We start from the raw sequence: 22,041 nt of genomic DNA on the forward strand, positions 1-22,041 counted from the left end.
AGAAACTTCACAACATATACTAAACCTACATTAGCATATTACATACTACTGTTCACAGAACATAACACAAAAGCTTCAGTGAGCAATTAAACAAGCTTTGCTTCAGCTCTCTCTTCACAGGTGCACTATTACTACTTGTCATTACTATGCAGAACTCTGAATCTGTATATAGCTTTACCGTAGCATGGTATTAAACCTCTGAGAGGAAATTATCAGCCATATTGAAAATTTTTTGAAAGTTATTGGAAGGGACAATTGAATATATGGAACATGGTCAAAAGCACACAAGCTTTGTTGTGCTATGAGAACACCACAAACCACAAATCCACAAATTTTTAAAAACACCTCTGAAAAAGCACTCCAGACAATGTAATAGAAATAATTTTGTATGTTTGATCAAAAAAGTTTCTGTCACATTTTGCATGTCATAGAACAAACCTGACAGCTTTATAAAACTTTCCACAATGTCTTCTAAAACCTTGTTTCATTAATGGGTCAACATACCAGGAAAATAACTAATCCAAACCAATCAGGAGATCCTTTTCTAAATAGCCTCCTAGCAAAATAAGGTACAAACCCCAACAACCCCCCCCAAAAAACAAACAGAAAAAAAGTGCCACTGTACAAAGACTGTGTGTTAAGTTTGTATGACTTAGTGAGTTAAAGCTCTACAGGACAAAAGGGAGCTAGAGGAACAAATTCCTTTTTTCAGCTGCACTTGATTATTTAAAGATAAAGGTACATGTTTGATTGTTATTGTGTTAGACTCATTCATCCAGTCCAAAACACACAGGAACAAAATCCTGTTTTCTTTACAGTGATTTTGGTCTCTCTCTCAAGAGAAATCAAAATCTAGTACAGCATGTTCCCTATATATGATCTGCAGCAAGCCCAACTTCCATGCAGAGGCTGGAGTGCGGCAGTGCTCTGAACTCAAACCCATGCAGTGAGCACGGCCATCTCTAGTATGTCCAGTTTCAAAAACCAGTCAAACAGATGAGCTTTTCTCTTAAGTTTTTCTGCTGCCTGGTACTTTCCTATAATACCTCTATTAAAGTAATTACTCAAGCACTCAAATACATTTTCAAAAGCCCAGCTCGAGGGAGAATTAATGTCATGACACAAGATCACTAAGTAACTACTCTAGGTATTACTTCAACTAATGGTTTTAAAGGTTTTTTCCTAAGTACCATTCCCCAGTAAAGTTACACAGAATTAAATGTAAAGGTTTTGAAGACAGAAGCAGGAAGCTATGGAATACAAACAAAAGTAGTGGAAATAAGCATAAAAGCAGGATATTTTGTCAACCATTATTATAAAGACAACAAGCAGTAGCATCAAAGTTAACAGGCTTTCATCAGTTATTTAATCTAGTCACTGAAGTGGGATACCAGAAATACCACATTCCTCTACAGTGAACTAATGAGTTGGCAATTCTTTAGAAAAAAAGTCTCCATGCAACAACCATGTTACTTGAACTATGTTAAAGTCTCTCTTGTATTGCAATGGAAATAAACAAAGAACAAAGCTCATTCATCTCTTCTCAAGAAGCTCTGAAGTCAGCTTTTATATCCTTACTCAAATAATCATCCTTTCAAATCAATCCATCATAGGTTGTTATTGTCAATAAAAAGTTAAGGCTTCCTTTAAACAGCACTGGAGCCTAAAAAAAACACACATTGACAGAATGTTGACATAAGGAGGACTGTAAAGCCAAATACATATTCACAAATTCTGAAATCTCATGTCCACCATTTCAAAACACATCAACACTTTTTACATCTCGAGCTGAACACTGAGCAACTGGCATTCACAGAGCTACACCCGGAAATGAGTAGTTGGAAGCCTTTTCCAAACATCAACTTTGGGCACACTAAGTGCAAAAGGAGTTTTTTAAAGGATACTGTTTGTTGTTGCTGCTTTTGTTTAAAGCTAAAGCTAACTAATAGTTGGTTTGACCCTTAAATGCCTAATCTCTTGAAAATGTTGAATTTTGGATTTTTGCTTCATGCATTTCTGATTTTCCCTGTGAGCTTAAAAATCCAAAGGGCCCTGTTTTAAAAACGCCAAGCTTCTTAGCTGGTGAAAAAGCCATGTCTAAGCCTACAGTACAAGGTCTTGATAAAGCATAGGTAGTAAACCTTCAAGAAAACATGCTATTTTTTGCCATCTATTGAAAAGTGCAAGTAAATAATGGAAAAACAAACTGGACTTTGGTACTGTTTCCAGCAGACCAATCTTAATATGTAAGAGTGCTTATGGTTGCCATTTTAAACAGTGTAAAGCAGTAGCAATACAATTTCCTGATGGCTGCAAGCTCCCCAGTTTGCCTGATTAGACATCCAGCATTATTAACTATACTATCTATTATGCTATACATGTATCAGTGCTCCTTCAAGGAAGGAAGGAAGAGCAGTTACAGTATATTTCATAATTCTAAGGTAAAGCCTTTCTAGTTATCTCTCCCTTTTAAAGTCTCAAATTACTACCAAAATTACCAACAAGACATGACACAGTTACATTATGTTGCTATCAATGCTTAAACATCCAACAAAAACGAGGATAAAACCAGGGAATGTCAAGTTTTTTTTTCTGGGTCTTGAAATATTTATAGGAAAGAAATTTACTTGTTTAGCAGATAACAGCTAGTGAGAGAATAGTTTATTTACTAAGGCAAGATTCAATTCTCCATTGATACAGACTTCCACAGCATTCTCCCCATTCCCCTACAATCCTCAGACTGGTAGCAAGGAACCAGCAGTAAGCTAGTGCCAAAAACAGAACTAGGGTGTCAGTAGCCATGCTGACATGTATTCACATGTTCTTCCCTTTGCAGCTAAATATTATTGGACTAAAACTGGAGAACAGATCATCACTATTACAGAGTGTTTATGAGCAGTTACCAACAACCAAAACAATCCTTTTTCTTCCCTCAAATCATCCTACCATCAGAGGAGTGAGGTATTTTCAATTACAAGAAGAGAGAGGAAGAGTAGGGTCTCATGTATGCCTACTGTTCAGTTTCACTTTCCCCGCTTCCTATCCGGTCCAGTTTTGGAATTCGGCAGCTTTCCTCCCAGTTACACCCTTCCAGAATCAGAGACTGCTCCTTCCTCATCTTTCCTTCAATCCCTTGTACTGTGACCTCTCCAGCACCTAGAAACAGCCCTTCTCTTCCCTGGCCTCAAGTTCGAGCTCACACCCACTCTCACCTCCTGTCTGCCCATAATGACGCCTGCCTGGATTTAGTCCATTTTAGGGTTTTCCTTTGTAGGCTGACCTAGAGCAGCCCCATGAGAGACCATGTCTGCACAGTCATGCTGCCACCTCCTATAACCCCAAGAAAAGCCTGTCTCTGGACAGCATATAGTTCTACACTAGCTTCCCAGGCACAGTAGTGGCAAAGCTCGCCCACTCAGGTTTTGCCAGGAGACTGCATGCTGACTTAATCCAATCCCAACCATCAGCTTTTACACAGCTATGGTAAAGTACTATCTGTTTAGGAGTAGTGGCCACAAGAAGTCAAATCAATGTACTGCAAGATAAGCTGAGGCAAAAGAAAGCCACCAACCTCATCCAATCACACTTCTCATTATTGTCCAGTTCTCCATACCATACACCCTTCATGCTAGGCACTGATTTTTTTTGATTTTTTTTTTTTTTACTTAGATTGCAGCTTTAGAACTCGCATTATCTACAAGTTTTCTTGTTGCAGGACTTCATTTTTTCTTGAATGAAACAGGAAGCTCATTGCAGCAAAACAACTACAGGTTTCTTCTGGAAGACAATTATGCGTATTTCTCTCCTCCTTTACCCTTACCCTGAGAGAATTCAGAACTAAGCAGTGCAGGTAAGGAGTTATTTGATGACACACCAGCATGTCCTTGCAAGTAAATGACTAGGCACCAAGAAATTCCCCTGCAGGGAAGTAATGCACACCTTTCTCCTAAAGGAGAACATTCTTATAGTTACATCCACATTTCTGACAGCGTAAATAAGCTGACTGTTAGAATCAGTGTCTGCAAGTACAATCATGCTTCTCAGTACAGGTACAACATACTAAAACTTCAATGGGGCTAGTCACAAAATTGCCTGTAAAAAGTCTGGGAACATATGTGAAAAATTCATTTCCCTAACTATGGTTATTGATGGTGCCTTAAACAAAGCTGACAGGATCAAAGACCCCTTTTGAAAGCCAGTAGATTATCTGAATAATAAACTTATATATTTCCAACTCCCTCTGCCTCTTCTCACCCATCCCCTCCAAACACAGAGAACCACATCCAAATCATCCAGAGAGAAATAAACCAGCTTGCTTTGAAATCATTCATAGCAACATATTCCATTCTACCTCACAAAAGCCCTTCCACTTTTACTTGTTTCTCATGGTCAACTTGACTTCCAAAACTAAATAAGAAGTATTTTATTCCAAAATATGCTTTTATGGTGAACCCTATGAAAGGTTTGCAAAAACAAGCAGAACCTATCCCACAGGAAGAGTTTCTTGCTAATGGAAAGCTTCAAAAGAAAAAAGGTACCAAAGTTAACGGTAAGCTTTTCTGCTAGTGTATGTAGTCAAGGCTAAAAGCAAACTGACAAAGCTACCTTTAGACTGCATCATTTTATGGCTCCTTTCTGGCTTCAAATTGTGAATTGACCATTTCGTAGCTGAATGATCATCACCTGGGACAGGAGTTTACTGGTCAGTACTAAACACAACTAAATATATTACTCCAGGCAGCTTCCAGCAAACCATTCCAGTTGAGGATGTCCAGGAAGTGAGGGCAAAGTAGACTGGAAACATTGCCAGGCAAGTCCAACTCAAGTGACTGGAGAAACAATTACCAGCAAGGCTCCCAGGCCCTCACAATTAACATTGTTTTCTTAAGTCTCACCAGCTCATCAATTGGACAAAAGTGCTTTTCGATACATCAGTAAGTTTTCCCCCAGTTTAGAGAACCTGTTATGAGATACAGAGTCACTATGCAGTGGAGATGTCTGGATTAAGATGACCAAAAAAGGATCATAGACAAGCTTCATGTCATACTACGGACTACAGATCTTACATTCTGTGGAGACCCATGTATTAGTTTCCTCCTTCCTATGCTTCTGAAGGGGAACATGCAAGTTTTAAGTTCACTTTCAACACAGGCTTTGATTAATACAGATATATTAAAGAAAAAGAGACTGAAACCCAGTAATCTGGACTAAGAAGGATGAATAATCATCTTGGGTAAATTAGTGTATGAGGAACCTGCTTTTAGAATCCATGAGAGAAGCTGTCTGCCCTGTGAAAGAAAAGTGCAAAAAGACTGGCTAGAACTAAACTTTAAGCCTTATTTGTGGACCCTGGTGCATTCCAGACTTGTTTATGAGAAAGTATATGAACACCTTTACAAGCAACTGTCTAGTCTACGATTTTGAGTAAAGTCACAACTGTTTCAATCCAGAGAACCTGGAAGTTATGTTTGTCTTTTTAAATATTTTGTTTCCTCTTGGCAGTATGTGAATCCAGCTTTAAAGAGTCACATGGTAAATAACAGGAACGATACAAGCTGAAAAATTATTTTCAGTTACTATATTTGGGTTGGCTCCTAGTTCAGTGTCAGAACAAAGACTTAAGGACAGTGGGAATGCTTAGTGGAACTAAATTGTTTTGGTCCTTCTTTACTAGTATTGTGAAAGGCTATACCAAGAAGTCCTGAATTACCAAGTTTATATATGTGTCCAGCTGTATGAAAACTGACTGAAACCATTTGGTTTGAATTTTCCATCTGAGAAGCCTTTCTTTGTGCAATAAACAGCAATAATACTCAATAACAAACTGAGTCAATCTGCCACTGCCTGTTCTGGTTTTAACTATGGAAGCTTCTCTCAATTACACATTCAATGTATGATCAAGCCAAAACTCAACTACATGAATTTAGCAATTATGCTAAAAGGAAAATTAGTACTTCTAAGTATCACTAAACCTGCATACACATATTTTCTATAGCATTTGGGAAATTATTTTTCCTAAGCTTCTGGTAGTTGCAGGAAAAGTCCTTCGGTATGGTCAACTTGTCAAAAGGGAAAGGTCTCACTTGTTCAAAAACACCTTTAAGGAAACACAGAACTCATACTTTAAAGTTTCTCTGGACCCAAGCTTTCATTGGTCTTGTTAAATGTTATGAAAATACCCTCAAGAGACAAAGGGAGTGACCACTGGACTAGATTCATGAAAATGGTAAGTAAAGCACAGGGCCACTATACTGCTGAAGGGATAGCAGTGACTTAAATCAGACACAAAAGGAAACCTGAAATGTCAAAAAAAACCCCCCACCAAATAGCAATAGACATTTGTTACACAGATTTCCATGTTTTCCATTGACTTCTGCCAGTCTTTAACAGTAAGCAGAGGAATAGTATTACTGACATTTTCAGATTCCCAAAGAGTTCCAATTACATGCAAGGCTTGACAGAGCTAAGACATCAACAATGAAAAGTTTCTTACGGTGAGAAATTATTTAAAGTAATGGTGCAATTTTAAGGCAAATTGGAGAAGAAGTTACAGCATATCAGAAGTCTTACTTGCAGGTAAAGCTGCTCTCCCTTACATAATTTCAGGCAGGTTGTAGCCAGCAAAAAAGGTAAAAAGGGTATTGGTGGGCATATGCATTTTTAGATTCACTGTAAATCATTTAGTTTCCTATTTGATGCTGTTCAAATAATCTCCTGTGGCTTGAACTGTCACAGTGCTTTGGTTCAACTGCACAGGTGGTAATATACAGTTGCTGGGGCAGGTGTGACAGCAGAAAATCTTGGAGTGATGTTTCATGGGAACACCAAAGCTCCTTGGCTTCTCCAATCCCCTTCAACTCCTCCCTTCAAGTGAGGCAAAGATATGACTCTTCACAAACCATAACACCTCAACTGTTATCAGGCTATTACTCCTAAATACTGGCTATGGTACATCCAAATTAGAAGGCTCTCTGTGTTTCATGGGAACAAAAACAACAGTTGCTTTGATTTTGAAACTAGTTCAAAGTCCTCTACCAGGGCTCCAAAATTATATATCCCTTCCAGGAAAAACGGGTAAGTAAAATGTGTTATTCTCTGTCTTGAATTCTGATAAACGTTTTCATTGACAAAAAACAAACAGCAAAAGACAAAAAAAAAAAAAAAAGACAGCAAAAGTACCATTTCTTGGTACTGCCATCCAGACCAAGAAACCTATACACACCACCATGGAAAAGTTACCTGTGGAGAATTAAAATTTTTGTCTCAGAGAGAGTGTCATATCCCCTCTTAAAAAGAAAGAGATGAATAGTTAACAGAAATAATTTTGAGGCATCTAGCTTGCAACATATCTAGAAATCTGGTCACAGCTGCAGAAATGGGGCTTCACCAATTCTCAAATCACTTTGGTACACTGCATCAAGGTCTTAGAGAACCTATTTCTAATTCAGCAAAAACTTCAAGTTTCAGTTAAGTTACACCAATACTGGTGAACAAAGCTCAGCAACTATTTTGGAATAAACAAACCCAGTTATTTCTAGCCTAATATGCTCTGAAAATAACCTCACAAAATGCAGTGTTTGGGACACGAGTTCTGCTCTCCTTCTGTGGTCTTCTGCTCAGGTGAGAATCAGGACATCTCCTGAGAATAAATGCTTTCTATTCGGTTAGTATATTAGCATCGAGTACTTAAGTATTACAAGTGGGAAAAAAAATTATCAAAATCTCAACTTCTAACAAGTTCCAAGGATCTCATAACTGGTGTTTTATATATGGCTTTTTTTTCTTTCATTTCTTGAACAGCCATTGTATTAATACAATCCTCACAAGTTCTTGATTATTCTAGGAATAATACACACCCTAGCACATTTTGGACAGATGCACCACTTCTGTCCCTCACCATACACATGTGACAGCTGACATGGAGCTACACTATCATTTCTCTTGTTCAGAGTATTTAATGGATTCAACTACATAAGCTTCTCTTGCTGCCCAATAATACAAATACTATCAATAACTGGTTAAGAAATAGCTACATATATGTTAGTACCTCAGGAACAAACAAGTTCGCTAGGATTTGGACATTTTAAAAACTCCGCTTGACAAATGACTGAACAACCTAGTCTGAATTCAGTACTGACCCAGTTAGAGGCAGCAAGGGCTGGACTAGGCGACCTTCAGAAGTCCTTTCCTTTCTGGATTTAGCTAGCCTGTCTGTAGTCTGACAAAATCCTGACAGCAAACAACCATACAGCTACTGAATGATTTATCTGGGGGCTGAAGTTTAATATCAAAGTGTTCAAATGACTCCACTGGAAAAAAATAGTTATTCCCTTCAGGAATGCTTTAGCCTAAACAAGTAACTAGGTTTGGTTTACAAACTGCCACTTTGTCACAAAAAGTGTATGTACAGTTCTGCTTCAAAAATGTTAAAAACAGAAGGAGTAAGCAGCAGTAGATATGGTTTTACCTGAAAGGTGTGGTCGCATAATACTGTGGTGGTTTAGCAGCAATACCAAGTAAGTCCTGCTTTGTCCTTTTCCCACACCATAATCCTATCCTCTGACTTGCATCAGTACAAGGTTTACCAGGGAGCAAGGACACATGTTTAAAAACTCCCTTTGTAAGGGATGGGGAAGTTAACCTGATACAGTTGAATGCAGCATATCCTACTTTGTAGCACTAAAACAGTGCATAAGCAAGATGAAGGGTAATATGTGCTAGGAGCAGTGAGCTAGGAACAGGGGACTTGGGGAAAGGGCATGGAGAAAACAAGTTTCTTCTCATGTGCAGTATTAAAGGTGCAGTCTTACCAGATCACACCACAAGTTTGAAATATTAAAAGTGCTGCTTCATGCTTTTAGTTTAAGCAGCCTTTTTCAAGTAGGAGAAATTAGGAAAATATTATACTGACAACCATAATTTCAGCATACATCAATTAGCTATGGAGTGACAGTTTTATCTTAAAAAAATAAAAATCTGAGGAGTAAATGTTTTTATTTTAAACAGCAAATTACTTCTGTTTCATCTGAAAGTAAATCTATTTTTTTTTTCTGAAGGGAGGAAGTTAGTTCTACAACTCACCTATGCTTACATTTCTTTCTAGTGATAGTAACATAAATCTTATCTGGATTAATAACCTAAAGGAAAACTCTACATCTATATCCATCTCTCTTCTTCTAAGGCCATAATTACAGACAGGAAAGCTCTAGGCTGGTATTTAGAGGGGTGATGAATCCTCCAAGAAACTGGCAGCCTACAAGATGGTGCCTGGTTCACTGAGCAAGTGCTTCACATGAGCAAGCCTCTGGTGGGAGAATAGCCTATACCCACTTTCTTTGAGAGACTCTCATCCCATAAAGGAAAATATATACAGATTTTATCACACTTCACCACCTATATATAATTAAGAGGACTATTTTTTACTGTTTTATAATCTTAGATTGAGTGGGTTAAAAAAAGAAAAAAAAGGAACAGGTTTTACTGGGTATAACTGGGTGTGTACTTTGCAAATTACAGTACATTGTGGCGTAGACATTCATAGACAGGCTACCTTTGCAACTAGTTAGATTACCACACTTTGTTAAAAACACCCAGCACATAACCTACCAGAGTACTTCTGAATCCCTATCATACAGGTTCAGAATGTAGTTTCTAGTCATGAGATTCGAATAGCAGCCTACAGACTAGATGAGAGACTCATCCCTGCCCTTGCTATTAAAAAGTCTGAGTTTAATTAGCAGCTCAAGCAGTAGTCTCACCTTCAATTATGTTCTCCTCTTTCTAGAAACCACAGAGCTATACTAAAATTAGGTTGAACAAAATATGATACATCCTGAAATAAGGACTCATTCCCATTGGGATAGCATGCAGTTGCTTATCACAAGAGCATTGTACCTCAGCACTCTCTTTTCTCCTCTTTCAAGCAATTTTAATTCCAATTTCACAAAATACTATAATATAACCAAATATAAATAATACTTAATAGTGATTTTTCTAATAGCATCAACTCTCCTAAACAAACTACTTGCAAGATGAGATTTTACAACTACAAGTTGTGACCTGCATGTTTGGTTTTTTTTGCCCCTGTATTAGCAATTCACAATTTTGACAGTATTGCATTCAACACTGACATACAGCTCTGTACCACCCTAAAAGTTGTGTCATAAAAGTACATTAAGTATGATAACCAGTTTCTTAAAATTAAGGTAAGTGGTAATATTCCAGTAAAAAATTCTCTTACCAGAGCTTGATGACAAAAGAGCTTCTTTGTGAGAAGGCGTTTTAATAGTGCTGATAGTTTTATTGTCACATCCTCTCTTCAAGGTCAACACAGATGGCACCATTTTAACCTTGGGAGTTAATACACTTCTTTGGTCTTTCTTTGGTATGTTTTTCCCTTGTGTTGTCCCATCTTTCACAGAAGGCATCTGTTTTAAGAAAAAAACAGAAATAAAAAAGCCAACAACAATTCAATCCACACACCACCACTGTGAGAAACTAAAGATCTCCCTCTGCTGCATCTGTAATGAAATACTGACCACCAAGATAGGAAACATGCTTAGTCTTTATCCCATTGTCCACATCTGCAGTTCAGAACCTCAAGAACAATCTCCTGAATGGCCTTCAGCAACGCAAACCTATTAGAGTGAAGCCAATCACTAGTAATGACCAACACACTAAAAAGAGATTACAGAGGTCATTTTACATGAATTTTTTCCTCTTCCTCCCCAAACTCTAATTAAGCCACTCAATTACATGACTACACCTAATCTCAAGATCTCAACCAACAAACTACACCTGTTAATGCCCTGCGAAATTAATTGTCCTGTACTACCTGATATGTCACAGCCCTTGTAATAGTTTCCTGGTCTAGGTCTTATGTCACAACAGCTTAAAAGCCTTCACACTGAGGTGCCATAGATAAAACATAAATGCAGGAGTGGACCCAGGTTTAAAATAACTGCTGTATATGTGTGAATTGCTCCAGTTTATGCAGCCTTTAGTTCACAGCCACTCCTGTCAAGCCTGTAAAGACACACTTTACAGTTCAGCTCTTTGCATGCTTTTCTGTGACTCAAGCTGATTGCAGCAATTCAGAGTACCAAACTTTCCATTTTTGACTACAATCCTCATCTTCATTTTCAGATGTTAATCTGTACTTTTCCACTGAAGACCACTTACTAAATTTAATCCACCTGATTTGTCTACTGTACATTTTATAGAAATTTCTCTGTTGCTTCTCCAGGTACAAGCAGAACAATTAAAATGACAAAGTTTTCATTTTAGCAATGGAATTAATTAAAAGCATTCTCTCCAACACTTCCTACCAAAAGCAGGGACTGATAAAGAATGCCAACTCTTAAAGACTGTAGAATTAAAGCAGACCATCTTGCTTTCATGCTTACTTAGGCTTTCAAGTTAAATTATAACTAATAAATAATGGTACTTATTAATTTCTTGTGCAATGTTTCAAAAATATTCTAAGTAGCTGCCCCCATATACTGAGCTTCACTAGAATTTTTCTGGCAAATTAATAAGGCCTGTCAAAAATTCAGACAATGACAGTTTTACCAATAACAGCTGCTGCCTCCATTTCACCAATTTAACATAGGCTGTTGAATCCACATTCCAGCAACTGAAAAGACTCCAATTCTCTGTCCCTGCTGCACCTCCAGAAATCCTGGTCAATCCAACCCCAACACTCTTCCCTTCTTTCCCCCATTCTTTATCTTTCAACCTTCTTTCAGTGCATTTGAAAGCAGCACATTTCTCCTGACAGGCAGCTAACTCATCCCAAAATATTTCCCAACCAACCAGTGCATGCATACCTCCCGGCCAGGAAGTTTGCACCTTCCAGCTGGCTGACTGCCTAAAACCAGGTATATGCCCTCTGCATGAGAAATATTTCCTGGCTACTCCCAACTATTCTAATGAGTCCCAGCTCTTCTTCAAATAAATAAACTCCCAAATTATACAAAGGAGACAGTGAAATTAAGATGTTAAAAATAAAATGTGTCAGCAACTTGCTGGTCTCTGGGTTTTGTGTGACTGAATGTTACTGTTAAGATATGCACAACATTTATATAACTAATTCAAAAAAGTCTCCTTTAGCTCTAAAGCACATTTGCAAAGAAGAGAAACTACCAAAAACAATTTATCTCTAATATCTATTTGAAGTTACAGCACCACTAGAATAATCTTGAAAAATCATACATTAAAAGCTGTATTTAGAAAATCTCACAGTTATGCTGGGCAATTTTACAAGGTTGACATAATTAAGAATTGTTTGCTTTTATTAGACATCTTACCAACTGCATGGTCTTAAAAGGACTTTACTAAAAAAAATAAGATGAAGGTGGAGACACTAAATTGCAGTTGAGGCCAACTGCAACCAATCTGTAAGCAATACTTCTTCACTGTCTTTACTAGGGAGAGACTCCATGTAGAAATCAACACTGCAGTTACATTTGTAGACACCAAACCCATTCCACAATTTCTACACTGCAATACTGTATTTCCTTCTTTGCAAGTGTACAAAACATACAAGTATGAAAGCAAAAAAACTTACCAAAGGAACAGAGTGCACATCAAATGTTTCATTTGCCACATCTTTGACCAGTGATGCTTCCAGAAGCACTCCCATGTTGCTGCTTTGCTCTTTTTCACCTTTGGTCAGGTCAATGTTTTGAGTACAAGTTACCATTAAGGAGTTTGAACTTTCCATTTTATCATTTAGCATCTCTTTTGAGTTCTCCCTAGATGCTGGAAGCACAGCAGAAGCAAAGAAGCATGGTGGATGGATAGCACTTGCCTTGTCAGTTTCTTGCAGACTTTGCTTTAATGCAGGTGTTTTTGAAACCTTGTGGGAAGCGTTTCTGGGATTTGTTGTGGCATGTCCGGCTTGGCTAGTGAAGAGGGGTTTGTTAACATGTACCTTGTGGGGTTTATTTACAGGCAATTCCACCTTAGTATCTTTAGCTAGATCTACTGTTTTTTTCAGCACTTTTATAGAGGAGGACAATTGCCTTGGGGAACCACCCCTTGAGGGTGAGGAGACAGATGACAGTTGACGGGACTTGGGAGACTGTTTTAATACTGCACTGTCTCTTGGCTGTAGCACAGGTCTAGACACAACCTTTGGCTTAACATTTTTAAAATTAGGTTTGGGAAAACTAACTATCTCTGATTTCTTTGCTTTGGTTATTGTCGATACAATAGGGGACCTGCCCATTGGTTTTCCTGCAGTCTGATCTGAACTAGCTTTAAGCCCAGACCTTCTGTTATTCCCTCCTACAAGTGCTTCGCTTGGTTTTAGTCTAGAAGATTTGTCCCCAAGTTCTTCCAAAGCTGAAACAGAAAAAGTCCTATTTTTTGACTGCTCTTTAGGAGTTGAAGTGCACAGAGATGAATCCCTTCCATCAGCTGTTGGACTGAAGACCAAAAAAGTTGCTTCACATTTCAGCTCAGGCATAACCGTCTTTTTTAATTTTGGAACACTGCAAGATACAGAAGGAATGTTGACCATATTCTGAAGAGAAGCATTTCCAGAGATACTTTGTTCTTTGGTTAAAGGTTCACTAGTTTTGTTTGATACTTGTTTTCCATCCATCTGATCTACTGGGAGAAGGTGAACACTATTTACAAAACTATCCATGCACGTTTCATTACTGGAATTCCCAGTTTCATCATGGTAAAGAGTAATCTGCAAGGATTTCACTTGGTCATCCTCATTAATATTAATGCATGGTGATAATGCATCACACTTACAAGCATCTATACATCCAGCAGGTAGTTCTACAGTCTGTGCTGCTGTTTCCTGTGAGCCTTTATCAGTCTTGATAATGTTTTCTTGATAGTGTTCAGCACCTGCAGAGGTGAAATTAGGTGTTTTTTCTGAGCTGGTTCTATCAAATTCCTCTCTGATACATACTTCAGAAGAGATCAATGTTTCCCTCAGATGCATGTCATCATTTTGATCAATTCTCAGATTTTCAGCTGTAACATTAGTAACATCCAATGTGCTCAGCCGGCAGCATGCTCTGTCATTTTTCAGGGACTGCATGTTCTGCTCTGAAGAACAAAGAGTTAGTACAGACTCAGAGTTAGTCTGACTGCAAGGCACTAAGTGTTCAATACTCTGATTTTGTATTTTTGTCACAGCAAAATCACCTTTCACTAAGCTTGTTGATGCTTCCAAGCCACAGTTCAAAGGACACATACAAGTCTGTTGAGTCACAGAGGACTTGCGTGCAGCATCCGTATCTCCCATTGGAGTTCCTGTGCAGCTGTATTTACCAGACACCTTCTGCAGATCAAGTACTTCAATACACTGCTTGTTTAAAAGACTTCTGAAGTCACCCTTATTTTCAAAAATGGTATCACCTTCATGCTCAGCCACTGTATTTTGGTCAGTTGAATTATCATGTATCTCGTCAGCACAATCCTCTGAGGAAGGTGTACCGCTGTCACATGCATAGCTATTTCCATTTTCATCCCTTATAAGTAAGGAAGACTTCAGGCCACTCTTTGCTTTGTCATCGGACTTCCCAACATTCATTTTGCAGGCTAACTTAAACTGTTTTCATTTTATAATTCTTTAAAATCCCAGAGAATGCAGATTCTCTTGAACTTCTGGGGAAAAGCAGTTTTGTGGGGTTTTTTTCCTGTGAATGTGTCAGTTGTCCTGAAAGATATTTAAAAAGCAGTTCTTTGTTTTCATGTTTCCCAAGAAGATTCAAATGTTCTGGAATTAAGAAGAAATTTTAAGAAATTAGGCAAACCAAGATTTCAAGACAGTAAGCATTGCTAAGCCCCTGGTCTTAAGCAACACAGAAGCAAGACTCAGAAACCCACTGAAGAAAAACTTCAGTCCTCATCCCTTGATGCAGAGCAGTAACAACCCCAGGGACTATTTTTTCTCTGCAGTGAAGGCCTTTTTCCAGCCCTTTGAGGCAGCAATGCATAGGAGAGGCAGCCAAAGATTATCAAGGGGTTATTTAAGACACCTGAGTTGAAATAAAGAGAGGAGAGGGAGGTTTGTGATCAGCTCTGGGGCTACAGCAGTACACTGCCCCCATGCTGGGGGGGAAGCCAACTCTAGATACATGTGGGACCCCTTCAGAGTCACTGGAAAGCAATCCCATAGCAATTAACTGCCTCCATCTTCTATAAAGATGATGAGAGATTAGCCAAATGACAGAACAATTCCACTGTCCTCTCTAGCACAGAAGAGCCATATATCCTCACTCAAAACCCTATGGAAAGGGGAGGGGGCAGGATTGACATGAACAGACAATTGAGGATGCTGACCACACGTGGGGTGGGGGTTCACAAACAAAAAACAGCACAGAGCCCTTGCAACATACAGTGACAAGTTCCTGACAAGCACTAAGACTGCACCCAAGTACCAAAACCACAAGGATGCACATGAGAGAAGATCAACCTGTCCAAAGCAGCAGGATGACCTCCACAGCACTCCATATGAAAGGCTCCTAATACCAGAAATGAGGTCAGAGTTAGGAATAGCTTCAGATTTATAGCATATGGTTGCAGTGCGTGGGGCCGCAAGGAGACTCACTTTCAGAGCAATAAAACCTGAATAGGTGGAAAGAAGTTCACTGGATCTGACAAGGCAACCTGGCTCAAGATGCATTAATGGACAAAGGTCAGCCTCCCATGAGGAAAATGAACACCTGTTGAACACCTTCACCTGTCTGGAATGACAGATTATACTCTCCAATCAAAGAGCAAAAAGGAGGACACTTGCTATCAAAAACAATAAGCAAACAGGACCATGGTGTTTAAACAAAAATGCAGACATCAGAGTGTGGTGTCCTCAGACAAGGATACTGATGTAACGATACACCTGAAATTTGGGGCAGCAGGACATGTACATCAAGATTAAGTATGGATGGTGGGAAGAATAGCTCATAATTCACTTAAGAATTATATTAAAGTCTGAAATTATTTCACTGTTTTAACTACAGTGACAATACCGGATGCAATACAAGACAGATGGAACATGATTAGAAAAGACGTAATATTAATAATACTAATAATAGATTTCTGGCATAGCAATGTTGATTAGGCACACTGAAGAACAATTCTGTAATCATATTTTTGTAGAGGAATCAAAGAGTGCTTTGGGAAACAAGTTTGCTCTGAAAAGAGAAGCAACTCTTGGTTTGTTCTTTAACAAATAAGTTTAAATCCTCACAAAAAAACATATAAGCCATTCTGAAAACAACAACAGAGAAAGAAAACAAACTCTTATGCACACTTTTGAAAGCATAAAATGAAGCCAGCACACTAAATAGTGAAAGGGAAGTTCTTGCATTATTCAAAATTCCCTTTTTTCCTTAAACCTTACTTTCTTCAGCTGGAAACATCTTGAGTAACTGCATTCAAAATAAAGCCTTTATCATACTAATGAAAAGTATAAAGCTGCAGGGCCTATAAACAGTTTTGAGTACAAAAAAGCACCACCCAAAGTAAGACTATTTTAGAACTGCAAGAATTTCTCTGCTCACTGTGAACCAAAGACTGGCTTCTGGCTCACAACCTTGTCTTTACATGGTACTTACAACACCTGATTCAGACTGAAGGTAAGAAGACCATGAAACAAGAAGACAAAAGCTATCGAGAGCAGACAGCACACCTTCCCACCCCCAAGATGAAATGGCTTGTCTAGCTAAAACATCTCCTGGTTCCTCAAGGCTGATCTAGATCTTTTGCTTACCCACTATTATTCAATCCCTAAAGAAGCATAAACAACTGTAGTACTCTCACTTTCACCTTCAATTAGGAAACTTCAGGAAGATTGAAGAGTTCCTCAAAAAAAAGTCTTCCCTGAAGGCAGGGCAAGAATCTGTTCTGAATAATTTGCCATTAGTTTAAGTCAATCACAGAATCAACTGCTGAGAAATATTTGCAAACTTTGCTTTCACTGTTGTTTTGACACATTACAACTTGTTTCTACTTGTCTGGATACTAGCCCTTAACACAGCTTACTCAGCTAGTCATGCAATAAAAGTTAAGATTCCATTTTGATTCAGCAGTAGCTCAGATCAAACTGGAAGTCTTACCTTTTTCCAGATGCTTTTTTCTGCAGAAAACAGGCAGCCTCAATACATCAAGACTTAGCAAGAATAAAATCCCAAGAATTTCAAGAATAGTGCATTACCTTACAGTATATGTAGCTAATAATGCCAAAATTTGAAACAACACAAGTAAAGTTTGATCCAACTGATGCAGAAGAATCTCTAAAAAAATAAAAGTAGTTTTGATGCTAAGTAAAGAAATGAGGAAGCACATTAAAGCTGCACATAGCAAGGTGTACATATACATACATAAGTCTGTTTACTCAGTACTTTAGACCGCCACATAGCCAGGCAACATGTAGAAATAAATTAATAATTCAACTATTTTTAAAACAAATCTTCACTATAGTAATCAATGCTTCCACGAACAAGTAGACCAGCTTCAAATACAGTTTCACATTCACATTTAGAGTCCTGAAAGCATCCTGCATAAAAAGAGAGATATTCCAAAGGATCAGCTATGGTACTGAAAAAACTAACCTAGATGAACATTATTCCTTAAAGAATTGACATTCTGCAACTCCCCATATAACAGTATGTTCATTAAGCTTATGAAAACATTTCCTGGTGATGGGAAATTCATTAGTTTTAGATTTGCCACAGAAGGCTAAGTGAAAAATTAACCTCAGCCCAGCATATCCTCCATGGGGGGGGTCAGTAGCAGACAAACAGTCACAACAGTTGCTCTCACTAAGAACACACTGTTCCGGCAACTAGTGACTTGAGGAATTCTCTACACTAAATACTAATAAATTTGCTTTGACTTGGTCTTACATCAAGCATTATGAATGCCTGGCCTCCACAACACACTACAGTGCAGTGCAAAACAGTTCAGCTGTTTTTGCCTTCAGTAAAGCTCAGCTCACCCAATTTCAGTTGTGTACCTCAAGTACTTACACACAGCAGAAAAAGTCTTCACTACCCGAGCTCTAAGTTTTCCCCTTCCTCAACTGAAATAAGAGCTTGGAGTAAGAGTAGTACCACTTGGAAATAAAAATAATAATAATAAATATATATATATATATGTGTGTGTGTGTGTGTGTGTGTGTATAAATAAATAAATAAATAAATAAATAAGTTTGGCAAGTAGATTTTCCTAAAAGAGAGGAGGGATTGGCTTCCAACAACCCCAGATCCAGGAGACATACACAACATACAGAATTGGGCTCACATCAAGAGCTTGTCACTTCTGCTAACCAGCAAGAGGTGTGCTGTTAAAGTGCAGGGGGACAGTCACTTGTTCAGTGTGAGGTAAACACGAATCAAAAACAGATAATTAAAATACATAGTTCAACTCACAGGCTGACAAATTACTACAAGAATTCAAGTCAGGTTGTGTTAGTGTCACAAGGCAGACAGATATATGCAGACATAATTTTCACTTTTCCTGGTACTTGATTCTTTCAAGCAAATCATCACAGAGCATTTATTCAAACCTATCAGCTATGTTTTTGAAGCCTGTATGAATAGGGACAGGGGGTGGAGAAGAAATCTGAAAGGAGAGGGTGGGTGTGCCCAGACATGCAAGGAGGCAGCCTAGTAGTGCTCTAATTAACTGAACATGCTTTGATACCAGACAAAATGCAGCATCAGCATTCCCACAGAAAACTGTATTACATGATCATGATTACCACAGTCCCTGAAATTAAAAACCATATAAAGCATTTCATATGTTAATGCATTACACTACAACCAGTTTACTCGACCATGTCCTGGAACACAACACAATCACAGAAGTAGGACTTTTTCAGCATATACACCTGAAGGCAGAGATGGCATCAATCACAGCAACCAAGCACTCCTCCCAACATGATGTTTAGTTTTGCTTGAATATGCCCCATAAGAAAGCACTAGGAAAACAAAAACCGGTTCATATAATGGTGCATTTACACAGAATTGCAAATTTCAGAGCTCTCTGTGCTGCCTCAGTAATGTCACACTCTAATGCGAATCAGCTTATTGCCAAGCTCATTCAAACTATTCTAGAGGATAAATTAAGCTCCTATAACAACTTCACACAAACATTTATAACGTTCAAGTACAATCTACTCCTAAAAGTACATTACATTAAGTTCTCATATGCTCATGGCATTGCTTACTTCAGAATACACAGTATCACCAGTGAGTACATTGTGAAGGTGTTTATAAAAGAACACAAAACTCCAACAAACTACTAAATCAAAAACAAACCCACTCACAGGGCTGTTAAGCAATATCTGTATGCTTTAGTCGAAGACATGTTAGAAGTCAGAAACCCTGTTAGACACTTGATACAGTAAGCAGAAACAATGTGCAAGTTATGTTTGGAACTTCCAAAGGCATAAACCATCATGTTTTGCCTTCTACTGGGCTAAGCAGCAGCATAACAAAAATTACAATAATCAAGAAGCATTAATTTTAATCAGTTACATCTTGGCCCTTAGATATGGAAGAAGTAGAACAGCGGTTCCACTGCAGGAATCAGACAACCTGAAGTTGTACAAGATGTTTTGATTTCCCATTAGATGTTCCAACCATGACACTACCATCAGACTACTCGAAAACTTGACAGCTGATTGTAACAAGTACATTAACCCTTGTAGTTTGTCCTAGAAGTGAGCAAATGAGACAGCAATGTTAGCACCTTCCCCAACTCTCAGTCTCCAGTGATTCACCCCTCAGTGTTGGTTCAATGGCAAGTTTCAAAGACTTTCAAACCCTTATTTTCCTTGCCCACAGTCATTGCTTTGCTAAGATGAAAAGTCCTTATCTATTTACTTACTTATAAACTCTGGCCATCCTTGTGGTCCCATGTTTAAGGAGATTATGCTGTTCTCTCCATTTTCAATTTCAGACTATTTGTAAGCACATAACACACAGAGATACTCCAACAGATTTATGCAGTGTCTTGATAAAACAATCCTTCCTTTAATAATTGACAACTTTTGAATTTTTTTTGTTATTTAAGCTTTAGAAGAACTCTGTATTCACTAGTGGAATGCTGGTCCAGTAATTTTGTTTAAAGCAGTAAATAAAGCCCATCTTTTACTTAGATAACCAAGACACTTAATAACATTGTCTAGAAATGTCATGCACTATTCCAGGGATTTGGAGGTACATGCAATCTCCTAGACCAGAGTGTTCTACAAACACATGTCTTTCCCCTCACTGGGTTTTACAGCAACTGCCAGAACGAAACTCACTAAGAGCTAAGCAAACACCGGCCACTGACAAACACCAGCTATTAACACACCTCAAGTAAGAAAGTTTACTTTATTGTCTGAGATTAAGTGCATGATCAAACAAAACCAAAGCTACCTATCTGAATGTGCAGATGAGAACAGCAATAATCCCCTCGGCTGAATAGTCCAGCACATTCTCATAACTTAATAAGACTCTCATTTGTAGCTTCATTAAGAGAGCATTCATTGCTAGAAGTGTCAGACTACTCACAAGGTTTTCAAAATATGGTGCAGTACACAACTGCACACATGGTCACTTAGATACTTAGTTATAACTTCTTTATCCACTGCTATCATAAAGCCTGTACATAGTTTTCCATGAGATCATTACTCACCCTTTTCCTCTTTAGGAACTTGCAAGAATGCTATTAAGTTCTTTCTTAGTGGCAAATTAGACATTACCTTTTCAGAAAGTGACTTTGGGGATTTATTTTTTGCTATTATATCACAATTATTTAGAGAAAACACATGTCACTATACAAGGAAGGATAAACTTTCAGGTCAAAATGAAAGTAAGGGGCTGGAACTTGGAAAAAACAAACAGTACATTTATTATGGCACTTCCTTGCAAGGTCAAAGTTCAGGTCCTTCTTTTTGAAAGACTTTATTGAATAAGTAGGCACAAACAAGCCTGAGAACTGTCAGAGCTCAGTGTTCAACAATACTCATCAGTGTTCAAGTTATTTGACTAGATAGTGATTACAAATCAGATCACCTTCTCTGCTTCCTGGAATTCTGCTAAACTAGCTTTGCCCACTGCTACCATTTAAAGGATACATTCATACACTTTGGTATCTTGAAGCTATGAAACAGTGGGCCAGGATTATTCACAGAAATTTTCCCTCTGATTGAAATATTAATCCCTACTGATTGAAATATTATCAGTATAAAAAGAAAGGCAGTCATGTATTATAAAGAACAAAAATACTTTGAGAACTCCTGCTAGGTCTGTCCATCTGCTGACACAGATCAAATATGGTCTGTGCTCTTCAAGAGTGTCCTAAAATTTCAAGTTAGTCTTCAGATATCCAAGAATACTCCTGATGCCTCTCATCATACGTTCTTGATCACAGTTTCCGTTCTCTGACAAAATTCCATCCATCAGCACCGTTGCTGCCCACTTTCTTTTAATCCAACTTAAAGCAGTCAAAATAGAAGCCGTTCCAAACTAACAGGTCATTCCTCCCACCAACCTTTCTATTCTCCATTATATGTTTCTCTTCTTTTACAGACCTGTCAATCCTCTTAACTCGCCCCGTGTTCTTCTCATCCTAGCTAAGTCAAATCTAGTAGAGAAGCAGGTACACAGGGAAGCAGTTCAGAATAATTATTACACCTTGGATTCTCAAGACAAAGGCAAAGTGTTTTTACTGGTAGCTTTATGGTGGTTTGGTTTTGGTTGTTTTTCAGGTTTTGTTTGGGGGTTTTTTGTGTGTGTGATTTTTAAAATTTAGGGTTTAAATATCCTGATTATTTACTAAATAATATTGAAGTGAAGACTGTCTGCTGCTAATCTCCTCTTGTCTGACAAGTACAAAGCTTTCACAAAACAGCAAGTACAACAGGCAAGAATACTCTGCAGAAGCAGCACAATATTGCAAGTGTGGTGCCTGAAATGCCACGTGTAACCTTGAGGGGGGAGAAAAAAAGAAGGTTGTTGTTTCCTAAGAATGAGCCACCATTTGGCAGGTCAGAGTAGAAATGGCTTTAATCATTACCAC

The 22,041-nt window shown here is 38.2% G+C and overlaps 1 protein-coding gene across 3 annotated transcripts in view; it reads right to left on the reverse strand.

Moving 5' to 3' along the window:
* The window catches only part of MTUS1 (microtubule associated scaffold protein 1), an 81,546-nt gene extending 66,989 nt beyond the window's left edge, over positions 1 to 14,557 (reverse strand). For 2 of the 3 annotated variants that reach the window (XM_062493536.1, XM_062493537.1), the window contains exons 1-2: positions 12,569 to 14,557; positions 10,241 to 10,427 (exon numbers count right to left, since the gene is read on the reverse strand). In XM_062493536.1, coding sequence (XP_062349520.1) covers positions 10,241 to 10,427; positions 12,569 to 14,557 — 2,176 coding nt within the window. Of the gene's footprint in view, positions 1 to 10,240; positions 10,428 to 12,023; positions 12,027 to 12,568 lie in introns of all 3 variants that reach the window. The other variant, XM_062493535.1, reaches the window with a different exon arrangement.
* Positions 14,558 to 22,041: the final 7,484 nt, after the last annotated feature.

This window comes from Cinclus cinclus, chromosome 5, assembly GCF_963662255.1.
Source record: "Cinclus cinclus chromosome 5, bCinCin1.1, whole genome shotgun sequence".
NCBI lineage: Eukaryota > Metazoa > Chordata > Aves > Passeriformes > Cinclidae > Cinclus > Cinclus cinclus.